The sequence below is a fragment of the Cinclus cinclus genome, chromosome 3 (assembly GCF_963662255.1).
Source record: "Cinclus cinclus chromosome 3, bCinCin1.1, whole genome shotgun sequence".
NCBI classification, from domain to species: Eukaryota; Metazoa; Chordata; class Aves; order Passeriformes; family Cinclidae; genus Cinclus; species Cinclus cinclus.
In genome coordinates this window covers 7,148,652-7,169,773 of record NC_085048.1, presented here as the reverse complement: position 1 = coordinate 7,169,773, position 21,122 = coordinate 7,148,652, and the positions used below count along the sequence as shown (strand labels likewise).

General features: G+C 41.0%; 1 protein-coding gene across 1 annotated transcript in view; it reads left to right on the top strand.

The window, feature by feature from the left end:
* The window catches only part of MFSD2B (MFSD2 lysolipid transporter B, sphingolipid), a 38,465-nt gene continuing 17,343 nt past the window's right edge, over nucleotides 1–21,122 (top strand). The window contains exons 1-6 of the mRNA XM_062489662.1: nucleotides 1–283; nucleotides 5,316–5,432; nucleotides 9,307–9,431; nucleotides 12,901–13,024; nucleotides 14,184–14,262; nucleotides 17,849–18,018. Coding sequence (XP_062345646.1) covers nucleotides 242–283; nucleotides 5,316–5,432; nucleotides 9,307–9,431; nucleotides 12,901–13,024; nucleotides 14,184–14,262; nucleotides 17,849–18,018 — 657 coding nt within the window. The 5' untranslated portion in view covers nucleotides 1–241. The remainder of the gene's footprint in view (nucleotides 284–5,315; nucleotides 5,433–9,306; nucleotides 9,432–12,900; nucleotides 13,025–14,183; nucleotides 14,263–17,848; nucleotides 18,019–21,122) is intronic.

Here is a 21,122-nt window from a genome sequence, read left to right as displayed (position 1 = left end):
CCCGTGCCCCGTCCCTGAGCCCCGCACCCCGCCGGGGGCTGCCCCGCTCCTCTCCTCCAGGAGGTGCCGGGGAGGGCCGGACGGGGCGGGGGATGCCCGGTCCCGGCCCGAGAGGGCAGCGCCGGCGCCTTGGCCCCTCCGGGGCGCTGGGAGGGCGGCGAGGATCCCGCCCGCTGTCCCTGGGCTCCGCCGCCCCGCCCCGGGCGCGCAGGTGTCGCTCGGGCTAGGATGTCCCGGTGCCATGGCGGGGGCTGCGAGGGACGCCCCGGCGGGCGAGCAGGAGGTACCGGGGGGGGCTGCGAGGGGCGGGGCGGCTGTCGGGGGGGCTGGGAGAGCCCTTCGGGCACGGCCGGGGCGAGAGCGGGGTCCCGGCACGCCGGGGCTTCGCTTCCACCGCGGCGGGTCTTGGGCGCTCGGCGGGGCTGGGGCCGCCCGGGTTTGTGCGGGGCTCGGTGAGCGGTCCCAGAGCGTACCTGGAACACCTGGAATAGCTCTTCAGCCCTTCCCGCCGCCCCTGCGCGCTCGCCGGCCAGCGCCGCGACCCCGGTGCTTTTCCTGGAATGAGCTGCACGGGATTTGCTCCTGCGGTGCAAGGGAAAAGCGCCTTCGCTCCCCCACCTCCTGCCCCCTCCAGGGCTGCCCCCTGGCCCAAGGAACGTGGGATGCGGGAAGTAGGAGCGGTTCGCTCTCCGGAGCTTCGGAGAGTCCCGGTTCCCGTGATGTGATGTGATGCTCACATCTCCCGCTGCCTCCTCAGACCCTGTGCTCGCCTCCGTAGGAGCGGGGACTCCCCAACTCCATGAGGGAACACCAGGTGAAACTGGGAAGGGGCAGCTTCCAAACTGAGCAGATGAGGAAGCCTTCCACAGTGTGTTGCGGGGCATTCAGCCCATGGAGCTCGTCAGACACCTGGCACGCCCTGTTCGGGCTTGAAATTTTGTGTTTGGGAAGCATCTGGGTGAAGTCATGGCAAAGGTCTGCAGATGTTGCACAGGTACACCGTCTTTGTCTCACGGAGCTCCTCAGAGCTGCGCTGCCAGCAGCTGGAAGAATATCCTGAGGAAGCACCACTGTATCCCACCTTACTCATGTGCCCTTGCCCAGGTGCCCGCACACAAACCCTACTCCTGTCTTCTTCCACTCAGAAACCTGAAACCGGTCCTCAAGATGCTCGGTGTGAGGAAGCTGGGATGCCGCCCGTGACTGCCGCACTCGTTCGTGCTTTCCAGAGGCAGTTGTTTGGTCACTCACAGAACAGTGTTAATTAGCAGTGTTAACTCCACGTTGAGAGGAAAGCTGACTCAAAAGCTGCTCCTCACTAGCCGCATTTCATTGTTTCTCAGATAAACCTAGGCTAGCATTTATCTTAGTCACAGGTTTCGCTCTCTGTTCTTACTGCTTTTAAATTACTTGTTGGTTCAGTTCTGGACTCGACTGATAACAAATATCTTAGGACAAAATGCTGCTGCTCCCTATGCCTGCAACACAGTTGCTGAGTTGTTTTCAAAGAGCTGAAATGCTTTCTGCAGAAATAAGTTGTTCTGCTATGACTATTGTATTCCATTTCTGTTCTCTTGAGAAACGGAAAATTTACAAGTATGGTTTTACCTTACAAGAAAATTAAAAATAAAGGAACTACAGAGGTAGGAGAAACATTAATTTTCCATAGTAATGTTTAAGCTTTCTATTTAAGGAGCAAAATCAAATCTCTCAGCTATTATGCTTTCTTGGTTTGTCTTGAAACACAATTAAATTTGATATGATGGGAGCATGTATAAGTGCAAAATTGTCAGGTTAATCTGAGAACAAAAAAAAAAAAGTACTTTAACTTTGTTTGACCTTCCTTCCTCTTACCTCTCATGCATCATTTCTCCTAAAGCTTATAGAAGTAATTTGATGTTGACACTCAACTACACTACAGGGGCCTCAAAACAAAATTTTGATTGTACTTTTATGTTTAATTCCTTATTTGACCACTGCCTACGCATTCCTATCTCTAACGATTCACGGAGTACGTTTAGCTTGCTGATGAACCTGCATGGGTGAAGAAACTTTTACTGGATTTCACAGGAATCAAGCATTTTGTGGTTTTTTTTGAGGAAGCAGTGCAGCAGAGACAGCCAGCCCTTGGAGGAAAGCCCTGTGAGCTGCTGATAGCCAGTGCTCTGCCGTTGGCCACGCAGCCCTGCTCAGTGTTATCCTTCCAGGACAGCTTCTGTCAGCATTTAGGAGCAGTATCATGCAAACCCAACCGAGGCTGGGCTTGCTCCTGTAGATCCTGTGACAGACAGCTGCCGTGTGCCTCTTCCATGCTCTTAATTGTAGGAAGATAGAGAGAAGGAAATGCTTCAGCTTCAGTGGTGCAGGGTCCTACCTTCATTTTACCACTTTCCATCATGCACCGAGGCAGAAAATGTGCTCATTACCTTATGAATTCAACACGAAGATGCAAAAATCTACTGTGGGCTGCTTCTTTTTGAAAGACACACCAGAATGTGGAGTCTGAAGGATTGCTTCTTAGCAGCTAGAAGCTCAGGGACACTCAATGAAGTTACCAGGCAGCAGATCTACAGTGACAGTGGCATTTCCTTTCACAGGATGTGTCATTTCCATGCAGAACTGCTGTGGTGTTTATGGCTTAATGTACAAACAAGTTCCAAAAGCAATTAGGCAAAATGAAAGCAAAACAGGGATGGAGCAGTGATCAGGATGTAACCTACCTTCCAGGGAGCTCATAAACTGCAGATTCCCTGTGTTTCTGTGGGTGACCAGACAGGACACCTCTGTATGCCATGTCTACCTGACAGCTTGTTTTATTCTGAAAATAACATTCATAATCAAAATTTAATTAAAACTTAACTACTGCTGTGACCAAAGTATTAACTTTGCTTCAAGGTGATCTGGGAGCATGGTTCAGAGAATAGTTGAGCAGCACTGTGGGTGTGTGTGGAATTGCACTGAAACTTCATAAAAAATGTACTAAGATTGTCAATTTTCTAACCATGAAACTGCTTTAAAGACAGGAGTACCACTTGCAGCATGTAAGTTTAGATCTTGGTTGACCATTTAGTGTACCACTTAATTACATTAGTTCTTAAGAACTTGACATTCTTCATGTTCTAATAACATTTTGGAATAATGTATATTATATAGAGGCATTTAATTTTTCTGTTTTACCACAGACTTAGCTATTGTAAGGACAAGGGGCTGTGGTTTCAAACTAAAAGAAGCAAGTAAGAATGAAATTCTTTACTATGAAGGTGTTGAGGCCCTGGCACAGGTTGCCCAGAGAAGCTGTGGCTGCCCCATCTCTGGAAGTGTCCAAAGCCAGGTTGGATGGGGCTCAGGGCAACCTGGGCTAGTGGAAGAAGTCCCTGCCCATGGCAGAGGGGTTGGATTAGATGAGCTTCAGAAGTCCTCTCTAACACAAAACATTCTGTGAGTCTATGAAAATTACTAGTGAAAGTAAGTGTCAAAGCAGCGTTACAGATTTAAAAGTTTTTTTAATAGTTTTTGAGGTTGCAATAGGATACAGGATTTGCACAGCAGTGGTTTATATATCTCTTGATTTCAGCTGAAAGTCATCCTGCCAATGCTTGGACAACCAGAGGGAAAGTATCAAGGGAAAACAATCTTTAGAAGGGATTTAATGATTACAAAATAAAAAATAAAGGGAATGTCTGAAAAATGAAAAAGTGAGACAAAGTTCTGAAGTACACAGCCCCTGGAGCAAAGCTCAAGGGGATGACAATGGGTCAAGCTAGCAAACTTCTGTGGACCCACAAGTCTAATAAAGCTCATATTTATTAGTACTTATGTATGGAAAATGAAGAGTTACTTCAGACAGCAAATATGTGTAGTCTGTTTTGTTTATAATCTCTTATCAAATTAAATAGTGTAATTGTTACAATGAAGTCTGTCTTGTGGCTGTTTATCACTGTTTTTTCCCTGCAAAGAAGAAAATTGCCAATGCAGTGTAAAGTGAGGCCTGCTGTGGTGATAACATTTTGCAGCCCATGCCCGGACAGTGTCCACTTTCCTTGGGTGTAGTAATGGGATCCCACCCTGTCTTTTTCTGGGAAAACACAAAAAAGGAAGGAGTCCTGATATTTGTGCTTGTTTGTTCACACCCACTCTGATAAAACAGTTCAAAGGGAAATGTTCAGATGATGAAAGGCACTGCCTAGAAGTCTAAAAGTCAAAACTGTTACAGAGTAAAGATGATGGGTCAGTAAATTTAAAAATGTTCAGAAATTAGGTAATGCATCAGAATATCATAGTGGTGGATTTAATTTCCATACCTCTATTTTTATCCCAATCTAACATAAGAATTAAGGGCTTGTGTAGTCAGTTCAGAGAGAAGACAGGCCCAGGATTAATATTGCTGCTCCTCTTCACATTTTCTGGCTTCTGTTGACAGCAAATTTTACAGAGGGACTGAAAGCCTAAAAGTTAAAAATTTGATTTGATGTGTTGTCCCTATGAAAGGAATACAGATTTACAAAGAGTAATTTGCTTTCTTCATTTTGAATTTTATGTCATGAAATTAAATGCTATGGGTTTTTTTTAAAGGCTTTCTACTATCCTGGAACTTCTACTATTGGGAAAAAGACTCCTATGCTCTTCATTAGAATCTCTTAGAAACTGTGCATTTCTTGTATTTTAATTACTCATATGCAACCTTATTTTCAACATTTATCTTATTCTTATTTGGCTATTATATTTGAGAATATTCTTGCCAGTGTCACACCAGCATTTTGTGACAAAGGAAGGAACAAAGCACAAATATTTGGAATCTGTTTGGTCTCTGGAACTTTCTGTGAATGTTGTTTAATTACTGTGGTATGAGGGTATTTATCAATTATTATTATCTGAAAGGTTAATAAAATAAATATTTTAAAGTAAAAGTTTTCAGTCTTCAAAAATATGAATTAAACATTCAAAGATAAAACTAAGTTCAAATAATAGTGTAGCACTTCTCTGCTGCTTCTTGCTTGATTGTAGACTAGTTTCCTTTTAATAGCTTGAGAAAGGAAGGTAGGTAAGCCTGAGGGTCATCCCAACTCACTTTTAGGAACACTGTAATCTGTTTTCTGGGGCTGAATTAGAGAACAAACCCATTAAAAATCAAAGTAACTAGCACCCAACTGCCTGTTGATGATAGGGGTTGAGGGCATACAGATTTATTAGTGGAATAGCTGGGAAGCAAATACATTAAAATGGTGTTAACTATAGACTTTAACCTTATCACTTGTGTAGCTTTTAACTTGTGCACCTTGGTTTACTCATGGTTTGCTCTACTTCCTCTCACACAGGGGTTCAGGCTCTCGATGTGCAGCAAACTGTGTTATGCCATAGGAGGTGCCCCAAACCAGGTGGCAGGGAGTGCTGCTTCTTTCTTCCTGCAGATCTACCTGCTAGACATAGCCCATGTAAGTAGCACAAGAAACAATTGCAGGCTGTGGATTTAACTCTGATATTGCTATCTGTATCCCTGGAATGACAGAAGGGGAATTAGTTAATAAATATGTTAAATTGTCTCGTTGTCATTGCCTTTAGCTGTTCAGCATCCTGGAAATTGCATAAACTTGTCCAGAATTAATTGTTTCCCCCTAGTTTTCTTTCTGTCTTGAAATGGCTGTTGTTCACTTTCAGTTTGGTATCATTATTAGGACTTTGGGTGCCGTAGAGTTCACACACTTGCAGACACAAGAAAAATCAGTTCTCAGTGTCAGGAGTCAAAGAATGAAAGACACAAGACATCTGAAAACATTAATATCACCATGTTGAGGCTGTGAAGTTTTGTTCATGTGGTTTAGTTAAAAATCACTCCAGTTGCACCCAGTAGCCAACACAATTTCACACAATTTTGTGTGGTTTGTGTAAGGTAATTTCATGGCAAATAAAGCTGAGTTACCCTTCCTGAAGGTTCTTTGCTTCCAGTCTGTGGCTCTCTGGTGCAGAAGCAGATCTGGTGAAACAAAGCACTAGGAGTCATCCCATTCATCTGACTTTCAGCTGCTCCAGCTAGATTTCAGGACAGCAGAGACAGAAAGAAAATCGATTCATAAGCAATTTTTACTGTTTTGGATTGTCTTGTATGCACGCACGGTAACTAGGACAAGGTACTAGGATAGAAAAAAAGATTTTAGGGAGTTGAGGCCAAATTGCAGGGACTGTGAGAACAGCTCTGAAACTACAGGTGGGACTTCAGCACTGATGACTGTTCCTATTTGCTGGAAAAAAACAGGAGTTTCTGGGTTAGATATCGTTACCCATTTGCTGTCTAAAGACAGGATATTAAGACTTGGAAGTGTCCAGAAGTTTATGTTTTTTCCTGTAAAATTCTGGTATTAAAAGCTGACTTGTGACTTAATAAAATTTTCAACAAGGTAAGATGCGCATGTACAGCTGGGATCATCTTGAGCGCCTTGTTGAGATCAAAGTCACAAGATGTAGAAAAGGAGCCAGTTTTGGACAGCAGTGTCAAAGATGTCAAATGATGGTGTGGAATCTGAGGAGCTGGAGGTGGAAAAAAGAGCTTGGTGGTGGAGCAGGGAGGGGAGCAGCTCTGAGTAAAGCTGCTGCCCACTGACATCAAGGATGGCAGCACAAGCCATTGGAGATGATGAAGCAGGAAATAAATGAGAAAATCTCTAACACTATTTCCCCAGGGTGCTTGGAAATGTGGCAATTTCCCCATTCTTTGCTAATCATAGAGATTGAAAATTCTTGAAGCAAGGGACTGTTCCTTCATGTGTTTGTGTACAGTGTCCAGAGAGCTGGGGTTCCATCCGTGCATCTTTGGCACCACTTAAATAAGTGACATCAAAATAATTATTTTATTAACAAGCTTCTCCTGAAACCAAATAGTTATGCCTAATGTCTGTAGTGATATACTTACTCTTTCATTAAGGGGCTTAATTATTTGTTCCCTGATGGTTTAATTTGTTCTCTGAAGTTGTCCTGCAGGGACAGGATTTATTTCAAGGTCTGATAAATAGCTTTGAAATCCTGTGTTCTTTCCCACACATTTTCAGGGGAGAGAATGTAATTATATAGTCACTCCCTGGATTTATTTCTTTCCCACTTAGGGAGCAGAACTGTTTTAGCTTCTTGAGAGAATATAAAAGTTAACAAGTGTAATCTTTCATACATAATCTTGATCCTTTCTAAGAAAATTATACTTTTTATTAATTTTCTGTAACTTACAGTTTTTCGATTTGAATTCCTTGTTCCACCTAAAATACCTGTAGAGAATACAGATGTAAATGGAACTCAAACCCCACAGGATCCTTGAGACCAATTGCTAAAGGATACCATATTCTCTGATAAAAGGATCCTGGTATTCATTCCTTTCAAGATGGGCAAATTGAGCATATTTTATCTTGTATTTTCTTAACACTGAAAAGTTTCTGGCATTGGTGCTGCTGACAGACACTGTCTAGATTTAGGAGATAAGAAAATGCAGCCAAGCGATGTATAAGCCATACCAATGATGAAGACAGGGTGACTACACAGACTCCACTCCTAACGTGAAAGAAATTTTGCTTTTTCCTCAAAGTTTTCTTCCACCTCTATGTATCTTATCTCCACTTCCCTCCAGTCTGTTTAATTACCCAAACAAAATACAAATGTGGAACTCACCTAATTTGTAGTTTTTTGTTCTTGTCCCCCTCATAACTGCAGTATTTCAACCCCTCTATCTTTCTGGCTGCCCTTTTGTGCTTATTTTGTCTGCCCTGTCTCTTGAGGAGCAGTATTGACCTGTGGGCAGTCCTGGTGCAGCCCCCATGGTGAGTCTGCCTTGGGGCTGCTGGGCTACTTGCCACCCTTTGATGGCTGTGGGAGGGCACGAGCCAGCAAAAGTGGATCAGCAAGAGGGTTGGACACAGTCCAGTGCTCCTCATCCCAGCTTCATCCCACCATGCAGCAATGGAATGGAGAGCCACTGTTGTTATCTGCTGGGCACTGCCATTCCCAATCCTTCCCTCTTCACAAACTTTCCAGGGTGGGATTCGTATCTTGGAGCTGGTGGTGACAGGAACATTGGCTGCCACTGCAATTTCATCTAATTTGGGCTAAAATGTAATGGATGTGATGTCAGAAGTCCATAGCACCTGCCTTTTGTGCTGGTCATCCAGGACATTCAAAGATTACTGCTTCCTTCTTTCACCTCTGAGAGAACACCTGCAGCAAATTCTGCAGGCAGGGGACCTGCACCAGCTGTGTTCCTGGTGATGCTGCCTGGGAGACAGTGTCCTTTGCAGGAAAGCAGGGGATACCTGCTCAAGCTTGGTGCTGTATCAGCTGTGTTTTCCAGGCCTTTGGAGCACTGCTATGCTGAAGCACAGAGATGAAGGGATCTTGTCTGCTTTCGCTCTTTAAGCCACAGAGGCTCTTTCAGCAGCTTCTCTCAATAACTGATGTGAGGAACATTTAGATTTATATAGGTTTCAATGACTTTTTTTTTTCAGGACAATAGTTGCAATGACGTGAACTGAATACTTGGAAGAGAACCCACCCTTTTTAACTATTGTGTGATGGGGGTTCCTAAGCTCTGTACAGATACATGTGAAAAAATAACTGCCTTGCCTGGGATAAACTGTATTTCTATATAAGCACTGAAGTATGGGTTAATTTCAGAGGTTTTGTACTTGGCCATTTTATTCTTTTGTAATCCACAAACAGTTTTCAAGTGAGGTGTGATGGACACGTGCTGGCAGCTTTGATTTGAGCAGAAGTGCCTTACACAATGCAGTTGTCACCACTCAGCCCCCAGTGGATAAAGTCTGTTGTGCAACAACCTCTTCCTCAGCCACATGCCACCAGTTGGAAGCCTTGTTGCTAATCCCAGGAGAGAGAAAAACATTACTGCATGTAAACAGCCCCCTCTACCATTTTCTAGATCAGGTCAAGATAAAGATATGGGGAGAGGGAGATGTGTGGGGGAAAAGCAAGAGGGTGATTACAGAGGGACTCTGTCAGATTGTATGATGAAAACAAGGACTTTGCTATTTGACAGATTCATTTTCCTCATCCTAAACACATGCTGGATCTCTCCTCCCTTGCATTTTCCCCTTCTTTTTCCCTTCCCTTAATTCACAGCGCCAATCTCAATGTCTCATTTGTTTGCTATGGGTAACCAATAGAAATTTCTATGACAGCACCAGACGTGTTTTGTAAACGAGCTATCATTATTCTTTAAAACACTGAGGTGTTTTTTTTCTGGAAAGTTGCTTTATGCTGTTTCATTGTATTGCAAAACAATGGCTCTTGTTTACTGTATTCTGTCTGTACTTTCAGATTACTCCATTTCATGCCTCTTTGGTGCTGTTCATTGGCAAAGCCTCAGGTGCAGTTACTGATCCTGTTGCTGGCTTTTTTATTAGCAAAAGTAGATGGACAAAAATTGGCCGGCTCATGCCTTGGTAAGTATAAATGTGTACATATATTTACATATATATGTGAATATTGAGTGTTGTGATCATACAGCCACGTCACTGAATTACTCTCAGGGATTATATTAATTCCACATATATAAAATAAAAACTAAAAATTGCCATGTCATCTTTAACTTTTCCGCCCATGAAAACACAGAAGAGATTTTCTACCACTGGAGATGCAAATAAATAAAGCCAAGAGGCTATTTTTAGCAAAACTGGAAGCTGAGACCTAAAACTTTCTTAAATCTGTGGCTGAATTTTCATCTTTGTCTAGATTTCTTTAGTTTGACTTTGCTCTTCCACAAAGTTGGAACTTATTTCTACCTATGTCCTAGAGTGCCTTCACGGCTCACATCAGCCTTCCAGGAGCTCCTTTAAAACTCCCCAGGCCTTTCAGTTCAGTTCAGTTCATTTCAGGATGCATGCACAGATGTAGAACAGATGTGTGCATGGATGCAGGACAGATGTGACACCATGGCACTGAAGGGCACAGCAGCAGCACTGCCATGGCACTGTGAGGCTCTTCTTACAGCAGGGTCCTGCTTCTCTTTCATCCCATAGTCAGCACAGCTCATTAAAAAATCACCACGACTCTTACAATGAGTAACGTGCTGTAAGGTTTTGAATTTTTGGTGAAGGAAGTGTGTGATGTTCCACTGAGACATCTTACCTATGTGCATGTGCTGTCCATGTGCTCTGAGGTCAGAACAAGGAATGTTGCCTAACAGGAAGGAGATTGGCAGGTGTGAAGAAAGAAAAATTGGAAAAGATTGGGCTGTGCTAGAGGAACTCAAGCTCATCTATGCCACAGGGCATGTGTTTGTTGTTTCTTTTCATATTTTGGAAGCCAAGGAGAGACTGACTACTGTGCTGGTTTGTACTAATTTAGACCCACCACAACTACTTTGTGAAATAGGGAGTCTTTCATCATTTTATCTCATACATTATATGGATCTATTGTAAGATATTTTAAATTAATTGTGAATTTCTAATTTATATAATCCACCAGCTTGATTTACAACAAAAATCTAAGAGTAAATACATCCTGATCAAGGGAGTAGAAATTTCAGGGAAAATGAGCACAGTTTTTAGCTGGTTCTCTTGCTGTTGATCAGTTTTACTGCTACAGAAACTTGTCCATGGGCAGCTTATATCTGACAAAATAGAGAAGGCAAGTACACATTGGAAAAAGGCTGAGATCAGCTGCTCTTGGCTCAGTAGGAACAGGGCCTTCAGGCTGAAGTTAAGCTTTTTGTCAAGTCTCATGGGAAAAGAGGAGCTTGCTGCTGTTCCTCTTTTCAGGATTGGGTTGGAGGCCAGGTAGATGGTGTGGTTTTTAATGACCACTGAATTAACCAAGTAGGAAAGCTATCCAAAAGGAAAACAATTAAATTTCTTATATAAATGCCATTAAAAGTATTCTGAAGCTTTTTTCTGTTTTTAAGTTCTCTGAAAATACAACAAGTGCATGTGTTTATTGTTAGTGTTACATTGATATTAGAGTGATTCTTGTCCTAGCACAACCATGAACTTTCTTTTCACTGTAAACCAGCTCCAGCACATCTTGCACTTCTTACAGGAAAAGTGCTTATCTAACTCCACCTTTCATCTAACAGCTGTTTTCTTTACAGGAGGATTTTGTCTGTGTTTTTCTGATAACACTAATATTTTCATGGGAATTCCGCTTCTAGACTTTGAGAGTCAGGCCATTTTTTTTTTTTGCAAAGCAAAAAATGGGGCTTCCCTTCACTTAAAAATACTTTAGTATTTTGAATTTTTTTCTGACTTCTTAATAATTGAGAATGAACCAATGGATTTTTTTTCAGTCAGAAAAGCTTGCCAGCAAAGCAAGAACATTAGTAAGGGAGGTAAATGTTTAGCTGTCACTTAATACTGTCCTCAGTATAACACAAAGTTATCAATCACTTATTTAATGGCTTTAAAAGGCAGAAGCAGACATTGACTTGAAATACTGGTCAAATATTTTGTCAAAAGAGATAATAGCTGACAATCACATATTCAGCAACTCCAGCAAGGCTTTGAAAGCTCCCTGGCATTAGAGGAAGAGAAGATGTGGGAAAGGGAAGAACAATACCAAGAGGGTTGTTGCTAAAAAGTTGCATGAAAAAGTGGCTGTGAAGATATTTGGTGTGGTGACTTTGCCTGGACGCCACCTGGAAGAGCTCTTGCTTTTGGAGAGGAAGGTAGATACCCTGACATGTGTCAGGATTTTACCTCTTGTTTATGTTTTCCACTGCTGTGGGTGAACTGTGAGCTGGGGACCAGAGGGACAGAGAGTACCAGAACCTGGCACTTTCCTGGTAAATGTTCAGCTCCCAGTGATGCTGTCCATCCCAAAGAGCAGTGTGGGAAAGCCATTGTTTTGCTAAACTATTTACCCACATTACTCTTTTGTATTCCAGGTTTTCAGTTCACGATTGCAAAATAATCAGCTGACCCCCAATGTCAGTAGTGCTGTTGTGAAGGGATTAATCTGTTTTCTGTTTTATGTGTTTGGAAATTTTTTGTTAGGATCTTGGTCATCTAAATACATTGTTCAGTGCCTGATTTACAAGAATACAGGACAGGCCTGATGCTGCAACTCAGACTTTTAGGAAATAATAGCATCTGACCAATTCTGTATCATGGAGTTTGACAAGTGCTATTTGCCTGAAATGGGTTTTAGACTAATGTCATTAATTGCTGGTTAATGGCAATGTCTGGAATATAAGTTTCTGTGGTTCCTTTTTTTAAAGCCACCTTCCTCTCTGAAGATGATCCTTTTGTTTTTGAAGTGATTAGGAGTCAAATGGAGGAAATTGTCCTAAACCCATCTAGACACAGTGTGTAGGAGCTTTCACAAAATGCTGTCCATTGTCTCGTATGTTTTTTTTCAGTATTTTTAATTGTATCAACAGATTTACACTTGCTTGAAGCAACAGTGAAGAGACAAAGTTCAGGGGAAAATCAAAGGCACTAAAATTAGCAGAGGAAATCTCAATAATAAGTAAACTCATGTAAAAACTGCTGGAGTATGCAAAGGCATGATGACAGATCTTAGTGACTTTTTCAGTGATTCTTTCTAATAAATGTCTAATCTGAGAAATGTGCCAAGGAATGGCAATATAGGTATGCTATTACAGTGCATGTGAAAGGAAATTATGTCTCCTCTGAGCCAGATATTAATTTAAATGTAGCTCTTTTCTTTCATATTTGCTGCGGTTTTTTTCCACTTCAGGAAAGTATTAATCTATGTATTTTATATTTTATATTGATATTATTTTATAGTCATCAGTGTATTTAATGCACACTAACTTTTGATATTTAAAAGCATACATTACTACAGTTAGAAAAACTCCACATAAAATAAATTGTGTTATATTCATTATTAACAAGAAAATTTAATGTGCTTTGCTATTTTAAGATTGTTGATGTGTGCTAATTTTCTTCTCAGGGTGCTGGCATGTACACCCTTCACAATAGTCTCCTATTTTTTTATGTGGTACCTGCCTCCGTTTGTATCAGGAAGAGTTGCTTGGTATCTGACTTTCTACTGCCTTTTCCAAGCACTGACCACAGTAAGTAGATTACAGGTCATGATATTTTCAGCAGTAACTTGCTTGTTGTCTGTCTATATTAAAGTATTCATATCAGTAAACTTGTTTTCACATCTTACTTTGACTTCTAGTGAGTTTAAGGGACAGGCAGATGCCCTTTTACCAAACTCTCTGCTGGTTGATGGTTTCTGCCAATGCTTTTTCTAGTAAATGAATTGCTAATTCATCCAGGTTACCTCCAGTGCTCTCAACTCATTCCTGTATTCCAGTTAGACATCTGATTGCTCATAACTTCTGTTCTCAGGAGCAGATTAGGAATTCTGTATTTCTATGTTGGGCTTCAATATTTCCCTAGGTCCTTTGTTTCCCCAGTAGAAAGATGGTCCAGAAGTCATCCATAATGGTTTCAAATAATTTCTTTCCTCTTTCTTTTGAAAGACAAACACAGGGTTTCCATGGCAGAGTTTTGAAAATGTACACCCTTGCCATTTTTGATGGAGGTGAACAGAAATGGATTTTGTACAAACTTTGTGGGATGCAGAGTGCAAGACTTAATTTGGCTACAGATCTCTGGGGTGGTGGGAACACCACAGAGAACTTGGTTGTTCGGGCAGGTTCATGTCCCAGTTCCACTTTGCAATGGTCTTAACTTATGCCTAACTCAAATTAAGGAGTGTGTGGCACAATGTTGCTGAAAGACAGAGTTGTTTTCACTATTATCTCCTGGATTTACATAACTAGACAGATAATTGAAATATTTGGTGTATTGGTGCAGTCTTCTGGATTGAATAAAGTGGAAAATTATTTATTCTTTATGGCTTTGCTTCCTGCTAGTTAGCTCCAGCTAGGAACACAATAGTGTCCTAGTGCAAAGAAAACAAAATTCCTTTGAGTCTCTCTGTGAAGGATGTATTCCCAAGGAAACTGAAGGAGCACAGCATCATCATAAACCCTCTGGGTATTTTATTATTTATTATTTGTATTCTGAAAGGTACTGTTTTCTTTTTATATACTTTTCAAACCAGAAAGAAAAAGCAGGTCTTTGTGTTAAAAAATTGGTTGAGGGTTCTCAGTGTTCAGAATGAACCTTCAAGGTCCCATTAAACCATTTTCATGGATATCAAAGGAATACAGCAATTTTACCCTGACATTTCCTAAGTCATGTTCTTTCTTCCCATAGTTATTCCAAGTACCATATTCTGCTCTCACCATGTTTCTCAGCACAGACCAGAGGGACAGAGATTCTGCAACAGCTTATAGTGAGTGTGATCTGGGCTCTCTCTTGGGGACTGGGGCTGAGTTTTATTGAAAATCTTTCTTAATCTATAGGAAGTTCCTAGTATTTTGTGTCCCTAAACTGGACTTTTATAAGAATATTTCAATATGTGATGAAAACTAATTTGTCTTCAAAGGAATTGCATTATTCTAGTTAAATAGGAGACATTAATTGTCTCAAATTGTCTGATTAGCTATAAACTCTTTTTGGTTTATTGCTAGCCAGAGGAAACAATAAAAAAATCACTCCTAGCAAGTCAGGGTAAGGAATGATGATTTAATTTAAAGGTGATCTGTAAGGGAAAAAACAAGAAACATTCAATTTAAGAAAGTATGAAAGTAATTTTGAGGATTTTGTTGTTTTGGTTTTATTTGGGGTGTGGTTTTTTGTTTTGTTGTCTTCTTTTTTTTTAGTTCATATTTTCTTAGATTTATGTGTTTCATGTTATAAATACAGATCCCACACCTGTTTTCTCAGAAAAAGATTTGAGAACTCATAGAACCAAGACAGTTAACCTCACCAAAAAGGAAAGTAATTTTGTGTGCATGTTCACACCAACTGAAATATCTTTTTCCATTTAATCTGTGTTTTTTTAATTAATTTTGACATACACCAGATAGTTTAAAGGCAGATCTTGTTGTAATATAACTAGCACTCTGAGTGTATTAGTTAAAAGGATGATGTTTTCCAGACCATATCTCTGGCTCTTCAACAACCAAAACCAGAAAAACTTTTAGCTTTGAAGCAAATCAATCCAGCTAAAAAACAGTGCAGTGAAAATATTTTCAAGATTTCCTGTACAGATCATAAATTGGAGGCAAAAAGTTTCTTCTCCTCCTGCCCTCTTCCATTCTCATGTATTCTTTGTTGTGTAAGTGCATTAAGCAAGGTAAAAAGAAAAAAGTCATATATTACATGAAGGATTTTTTTCTCAACTTGTCCTTAAAGTGTTGCTTTAGATTTTTTTGTTGCATCTGTTTTCTCTTCCTGGCAAGATCCCTTTTCTCTTCCATTAATTCTTCTAACTCTCAACATACTTGATTATGCTGAAACCCACAGAGGCACAGTGATATAGGGAGAAGTACTAAAAATGTAATGTCAAAAATTCTAGATGCAATATTCCCTGATCAACCCAATCCCTCTCCAGAGACAGGAAACTGTTGTAATTTACATTACCATCAACAATCTTTAAGAAAAAGTTGGGATTGGCAGTCACAGGACAGGACTAAACAGCAGGAGATTCCAGTTGTGTTATATTCTTTGGCACTGACTGTATTCTGAGTCATCTGGCCTAAATTCTAACTAAATCCATGTACCTAGTGTTTTCTATTGTCTGGTTTTATGTCTGCAGAGGCTGTGGTCCAAATAAATGTGCTTTCTGATCTGCTAGTCCCATGCAAGGCTTCATAAGCATGTGAAACTTGTACTTATAAAAGCTGTTGAACTCCATGGCTGAGAGGTGTCACACATTTAGTGTCATTTTATTCAGAAAATGTTTAACTTTTGAGTGTACAGCTCTTCTCCTAAACCAAATTAAGGTAGTGGAATGAACCATAGTTTTGAGTTTTCAAATGTTGGTATTTTTGTGTATGTTAATATAATATTTGTTTGGAAAAAAGTTTTCTTGTAATGGTTATGCTTATGTGAGAACCTGATTTTTTTTACCTTTTCCTGTGTTTAAGTAAAACCCATTTGCCTGTCTTTGGGCTTCACAGAGAATTCTTCTTGTTGATAGACTGTCTTGGATGCAGACAGTTGTTCAGGCATTTCTTCAACTGTTAAAAGAAAACAGCTGTGTAATATCAAGTGTGCTCTCAAAAATAAGATTGGGATCAGAGGATCCATTACAGTCTGCAGGAGACAAGCAGAACTGCTTATTATGAATTTTATTCTGCTGTTGATATTAATGCAAGGTAGAAATACTGGATTCCAAAGTTGCCTTAACATAACTCCTACTTAGATTCTGGCCAAAACATAGACTACTTCAAGGTACAATCTGCTGGTGGATAAGCTTTCTAGGCTGATGTGGAAAATAATACATCATAAATTCTGAGCACACAAGAACTTTGAAGGATACCTGTTCCTCAGCTCTTGCTACTACTTAGAAAATAAAGTTTCACAGTGGTTATATTTCTGGTGCCTCTAATGACGCTTCTGGGTTTTATTCTGTACAAGTGCTTGATAAAATGCAGATGTGAAGCCCTAGAGAAAGGTTATGAATGTGTAGGTGGTGTTCTGAATGAAAGGTGTGATTGGAGTGCTTTGCCTTTGCACTGAGTTTGAAAGCTCTGCAACACCCAACTGAGACCAGTTTGTGTCCAAACACTTCAGACCAGACTGGGGTTAGATTTCCATCATCTGCCAGGATTTTTGTGTGCACGGACTGAATTGCAGCATTGCTGGTAAGATTGGATGTGAAGTTTGGGGAAGGGGCTTTTTTAACTTCCAGCTTTTGAAATGCCTGTCACTTCCCAGAGGGAGTACAAGAACAACCACGACACAACCTGCTCTGGAAGCATCCTTCAGCATCCTCTGTGGGGCTTCTCAGAAAGGAACATGTGACCCTGGGAGCCACTGAAAGAGAAAAAAATAGAAAAAAATAGAAAAAAATCCCTGAAGTTTGGGTCAATGAGAAGTCCATTTCCTCACAAATGGGGAGACTTTGCCCCATCCTTAATCTGTTCGTGCCCTGATGTATCTATATGCAAAATGTGTAAGGAGTCTCTGGAGCTAGGACAGGAATTCAGTTTATCTCCTGGCCATGGGGATGCCAGATGTGGCCATATTGCAGGGAAACAGGCGCAGTAGGCTTGAAATCCCTCAGGGCAAGGAGGGTCTAGAACCCAAATTTCTCACCATTTACGTTAACGGAGCTGCAACACCTGGTCAGGTTGTTGATCAGTCATGAGATGATGCCCATGGTTAGATATTTTTGTTTCCCTAAGTGGAGGCTTTGTCTCGTTTTGTTTTTTTTTTTTTAGATGATCCCTTTTCCTGGTGAGAGTTAGTGGTCTGAATCATTCTCTGAGATTGAGGTAGAGAGTTCTGCCTGACTCTGGCCTTAGGCAATTAAGAACAGCACCTGATGTTTCCAAGAGCTTTGTAGCTGGACTATTTCCATAAACCTGACACAAGTATCACTTTATTTTACAGTTGGAGGACTCAGAGGTCCTGAGTAGATAAGTGTTTCACAAGTTGTGGTCAAGTTTGAGATGAAGAGTCTGAGGTCATGACTCCAAGTCTTGCTTTGGGAAAAATGGTATTTAAAAAGTAGTTGTGCTCTGGTCCTCAACTCCACTTGTTATCCCCTTGTTCTTAATTTCAGCATTCACACCTCATGCAGCTTGTATAGAAAATGCTCTTTCATGGATGCTACTTCTCAAAGCTGATCAGAAATGAATGACAAAACTCTCTTTTCTTGAAACTGTTGCTATCACTGACCTTTCAGTTCTTCTGTTCTTGGCATTGCTCATTCTTGTAAGAGGAAATTATTTGATAATGTTTCTCTTCAATGAGACCGATGAGCAAGAGTCTCATCCTCAGTGCACATTTGTGCTTCCATTCTTTAGGAATGACCATGGAAGTGCTTGGGACTTTGATTGGAGCTGCACTTCAGGGGCAGATTGTGGCCAGTGCTCATGTCTCTCCCCACTGCACTGTGAATCCCTCAGTAAACACCACTGACTCCTGGCACGACACTCCCAGCATTCCAGACCGCTCAGATCCCCTGTCTCATCAAGTAAGTGTCTATGGGAACACACTAAAATATCCTACAGAGAAGGGTGGGGGTGTTTCTCTAATACTATGTCATATCCAGCTGGATGAGCGTGAACACGACTTCCTTGAAATCAGTGATGCTGGAGCTGAGGCAATGACCTTGTTGCAGACAGTGCTTTCCATCTTTGCAGTCTTTGCAACCCCTCCTTGGTGTGACACCAGAATTTCTCTGAGGAGCTTTGCAGAAGGTGCCCAACCCGTGATGCAGCTGGGAGGGCCGTGGCCACCCTTTGTTTTCACTAGGGGCTGATTTACAGTTTATAAAAGCTTAGTAAGAAAAGCACAGTTTACCCCTCCGGAAATACTCCATCCAGTTCTGGCGTCCCCAGCACAAGAAAGACATGGACCTGATAGAACAGAGCCAGAGAAGGGTCACAAAAATGGTCACAAGGTTGGAGGACTTCTCCTGTGAATACAGGAAGAGACAGTTGGATTTGTTCAGCCTGGAGGAGAGAAGTTCCAGGGAGAATTTTTTGTAGCCTTTCAGTACAAAAAGGGGGCTTTTACGAAGGATGGAGGAAACTTCTAACCAAAACTTGAAGTAACAGGACAAGGAGGAATGGTTTTAAACTGAAAGAGGGTTAGATTAGATATTAGATTATTAGATTAGATTTTTTAAATTTTTTTTTTACAATGAGAGTGACAAGGCAGTATCACATGTTGCCCAGAGAAGCTGTGGATTCTCCTTCCCTGGAAGAATTCAAGGCCAGGTTGGATGGGGCTCAGAACAACCTGGTCCAGTGGAAGATGTCTCTGCCCATAGTGGGGGGGCTGGAACGGGATGATCTTTAAAAGCCCCACCCAACCCAAACCATTCTGTGACTCCATGAAAAAATGGTGGCTACAGCAGGATCTTTCAGTTCACTGAAAGACTAACACTGAATCAGCAACACTGATTTCCAAAGGAGTTACCACTGGAGGTCTCCTGTATGAATTAACGGCAATTTCATGAACGAAACACTAAATCCTGTTTGGAATCTGTCCTCTTGAGAAGATACAAAGCAGTGTTGAAAACAAATGGTTGGCAACAGCCTGTCAGTGGGGGCAGATCTCAGTGGCTAACTTGTGGAATGAAGCTAGGGATCCATGCTTGTTTATTTAATTTTCCATGCCAGGCTTTTCTTGTAATTTTGCACAAAAAATTTATCTCCTCATACTTGAGTCTTATATTTTTTGAGAAACAAAGGTTTTATATCTGGGAGAAAAACCGAAAACCTGATCCAAACCTCAGTTAACACAATTTGATAGTCTTCCACTGTTTGCAGTGGTCTTGAAACAGGCCCTGAATTAAACAATTACGTAGTGTAGTTCTTTTTTTTTCCTATGTCACTTGTGAAATAAGCAGATTGTTGATTCCAGTTTACTAACTGCTGGATTCATCCTCTATTTTTATATTTTCATCTGTTGCTCTGTCAGTGCAAGTACCAAGCAGTATATAAAATACCCTATGAAGAAAATTCCTTGACCTGAATCTAATCTCAAATTCTTGATGCAAATGAGGAACTACATATCTGTGCTCTTCCTAATGCAGTGGAGTAGCTCCTATTATCATGCTTCAGCAGGAGTAGAATCACAAGCTAAAGGCATGTTTTTATCTGTGTTTTGGATTTGCATACTCTGCCATCAGCACTGGTGGTCTGGGAAAGGGACGAAGCCTTGCCTCCCCTCCTTCCCAGACACTATTCTTTGCCACCTGATCCTTGTTTTTTTTGGCACAGGCTTCTCACAGAGCTGATCTGGGCAACCATCTGAGGACAGCTGGGCTGTTTCTCTAAGTGACCATGTCATTTTATGGCTAAATTATGTGCTTTTGAAGATGCTTGTTTGGTAACTTGCAGTGTGTGTTTTAACAAGACACAGAACATCATCCTGCCTTCCTTTTTAGCTTCTGGGACATTGGTTTGATGTAGAACACTACTGTGTTTATTACACCTCTGTGAATTGTCAAGGCAAGTAGCTTGAAAAGTCACGGAGCAAGCTGAATTTCTTTGCACAGCAGGTTCCCTGTCTGAATCTGCTTCAGACTGAAATCCCCAATTTCTATTTTGAAATCTCTGAAATGGCTTTCAGGGGAAAAAATAGACAATCATGATTTATTTCCTTTCTGTCTAACCACATGTGTTTTCCTGTCCTTTTTGAAGTAGGAGGGAGATGGAGAAAGAAACTTCACAACGAGTAGAATGTCAAGTAGTATTTTATTTTGAAAAACTAGCAAAAATTTATAGCCTGAAGTAGCCACAGTTTGTAGGTAGAGGCATTATATTTCATTAAACTAGATACTAAAACTGGGAAATGATGGGAAAGTATTTAGACACAAACATTTTTCAGATCTGAAGAAGTTGCAGTGTGACTGGAAATCTGCCCTTTGTCCGCACCACACACAGCAGATATATGCACCTAACAAATTGCACAGCAAAGAGATACTGAATTGAATCTTGGTGGATCTTAAATTTTGGTTGTATGGCTGATGGGAATTAAGTTACAAGCTGAGGCAAGACTACATTAATTGACTTTGAAGCACTTCCATCAGGAAATATTTAGAAGAGGGCAAATCTTGACTTTCTTTTAGTGTCCTTCAGGAGTATGACCCTGACTCTTTTTGTCACAAGGACTAATTCCTAGCTGCTCAAGAGCACACCTAGTTTTAAAAAGCACTTAGTGAAGAACTCATATGACTTTGCTCCTTATTGAAAGAAAGGATGTGGAAGAAATGGTGATTTTTAAGCTCTCCTGAAGTTGTTACTATAAACTTATTAATGGATCTCTATTTCTGGAAACGTGGGTATTGATAGAGTTGTAGATGGGCTAACCAGTTTTTTTGGGGGTTAGAGAATCTCATTTGGCCTACCGTAAGTATCCTTGACGGTTGAAGCTCAAATTACATTTAATGATGGCTTATGAAACACAACATTTAATTCAAATGCTTCAAGAAAATTAACATTCGAAAAAATATAAGGTTCATACAGAAGTCCTGTTACTATTCTTTTTTTCATCCCCCTCTCTCCCGGCTCAGCTACAGTTCAGGCTGAAATTGCCTTGCTTAAGTGAATTCAGATATCTCCACTA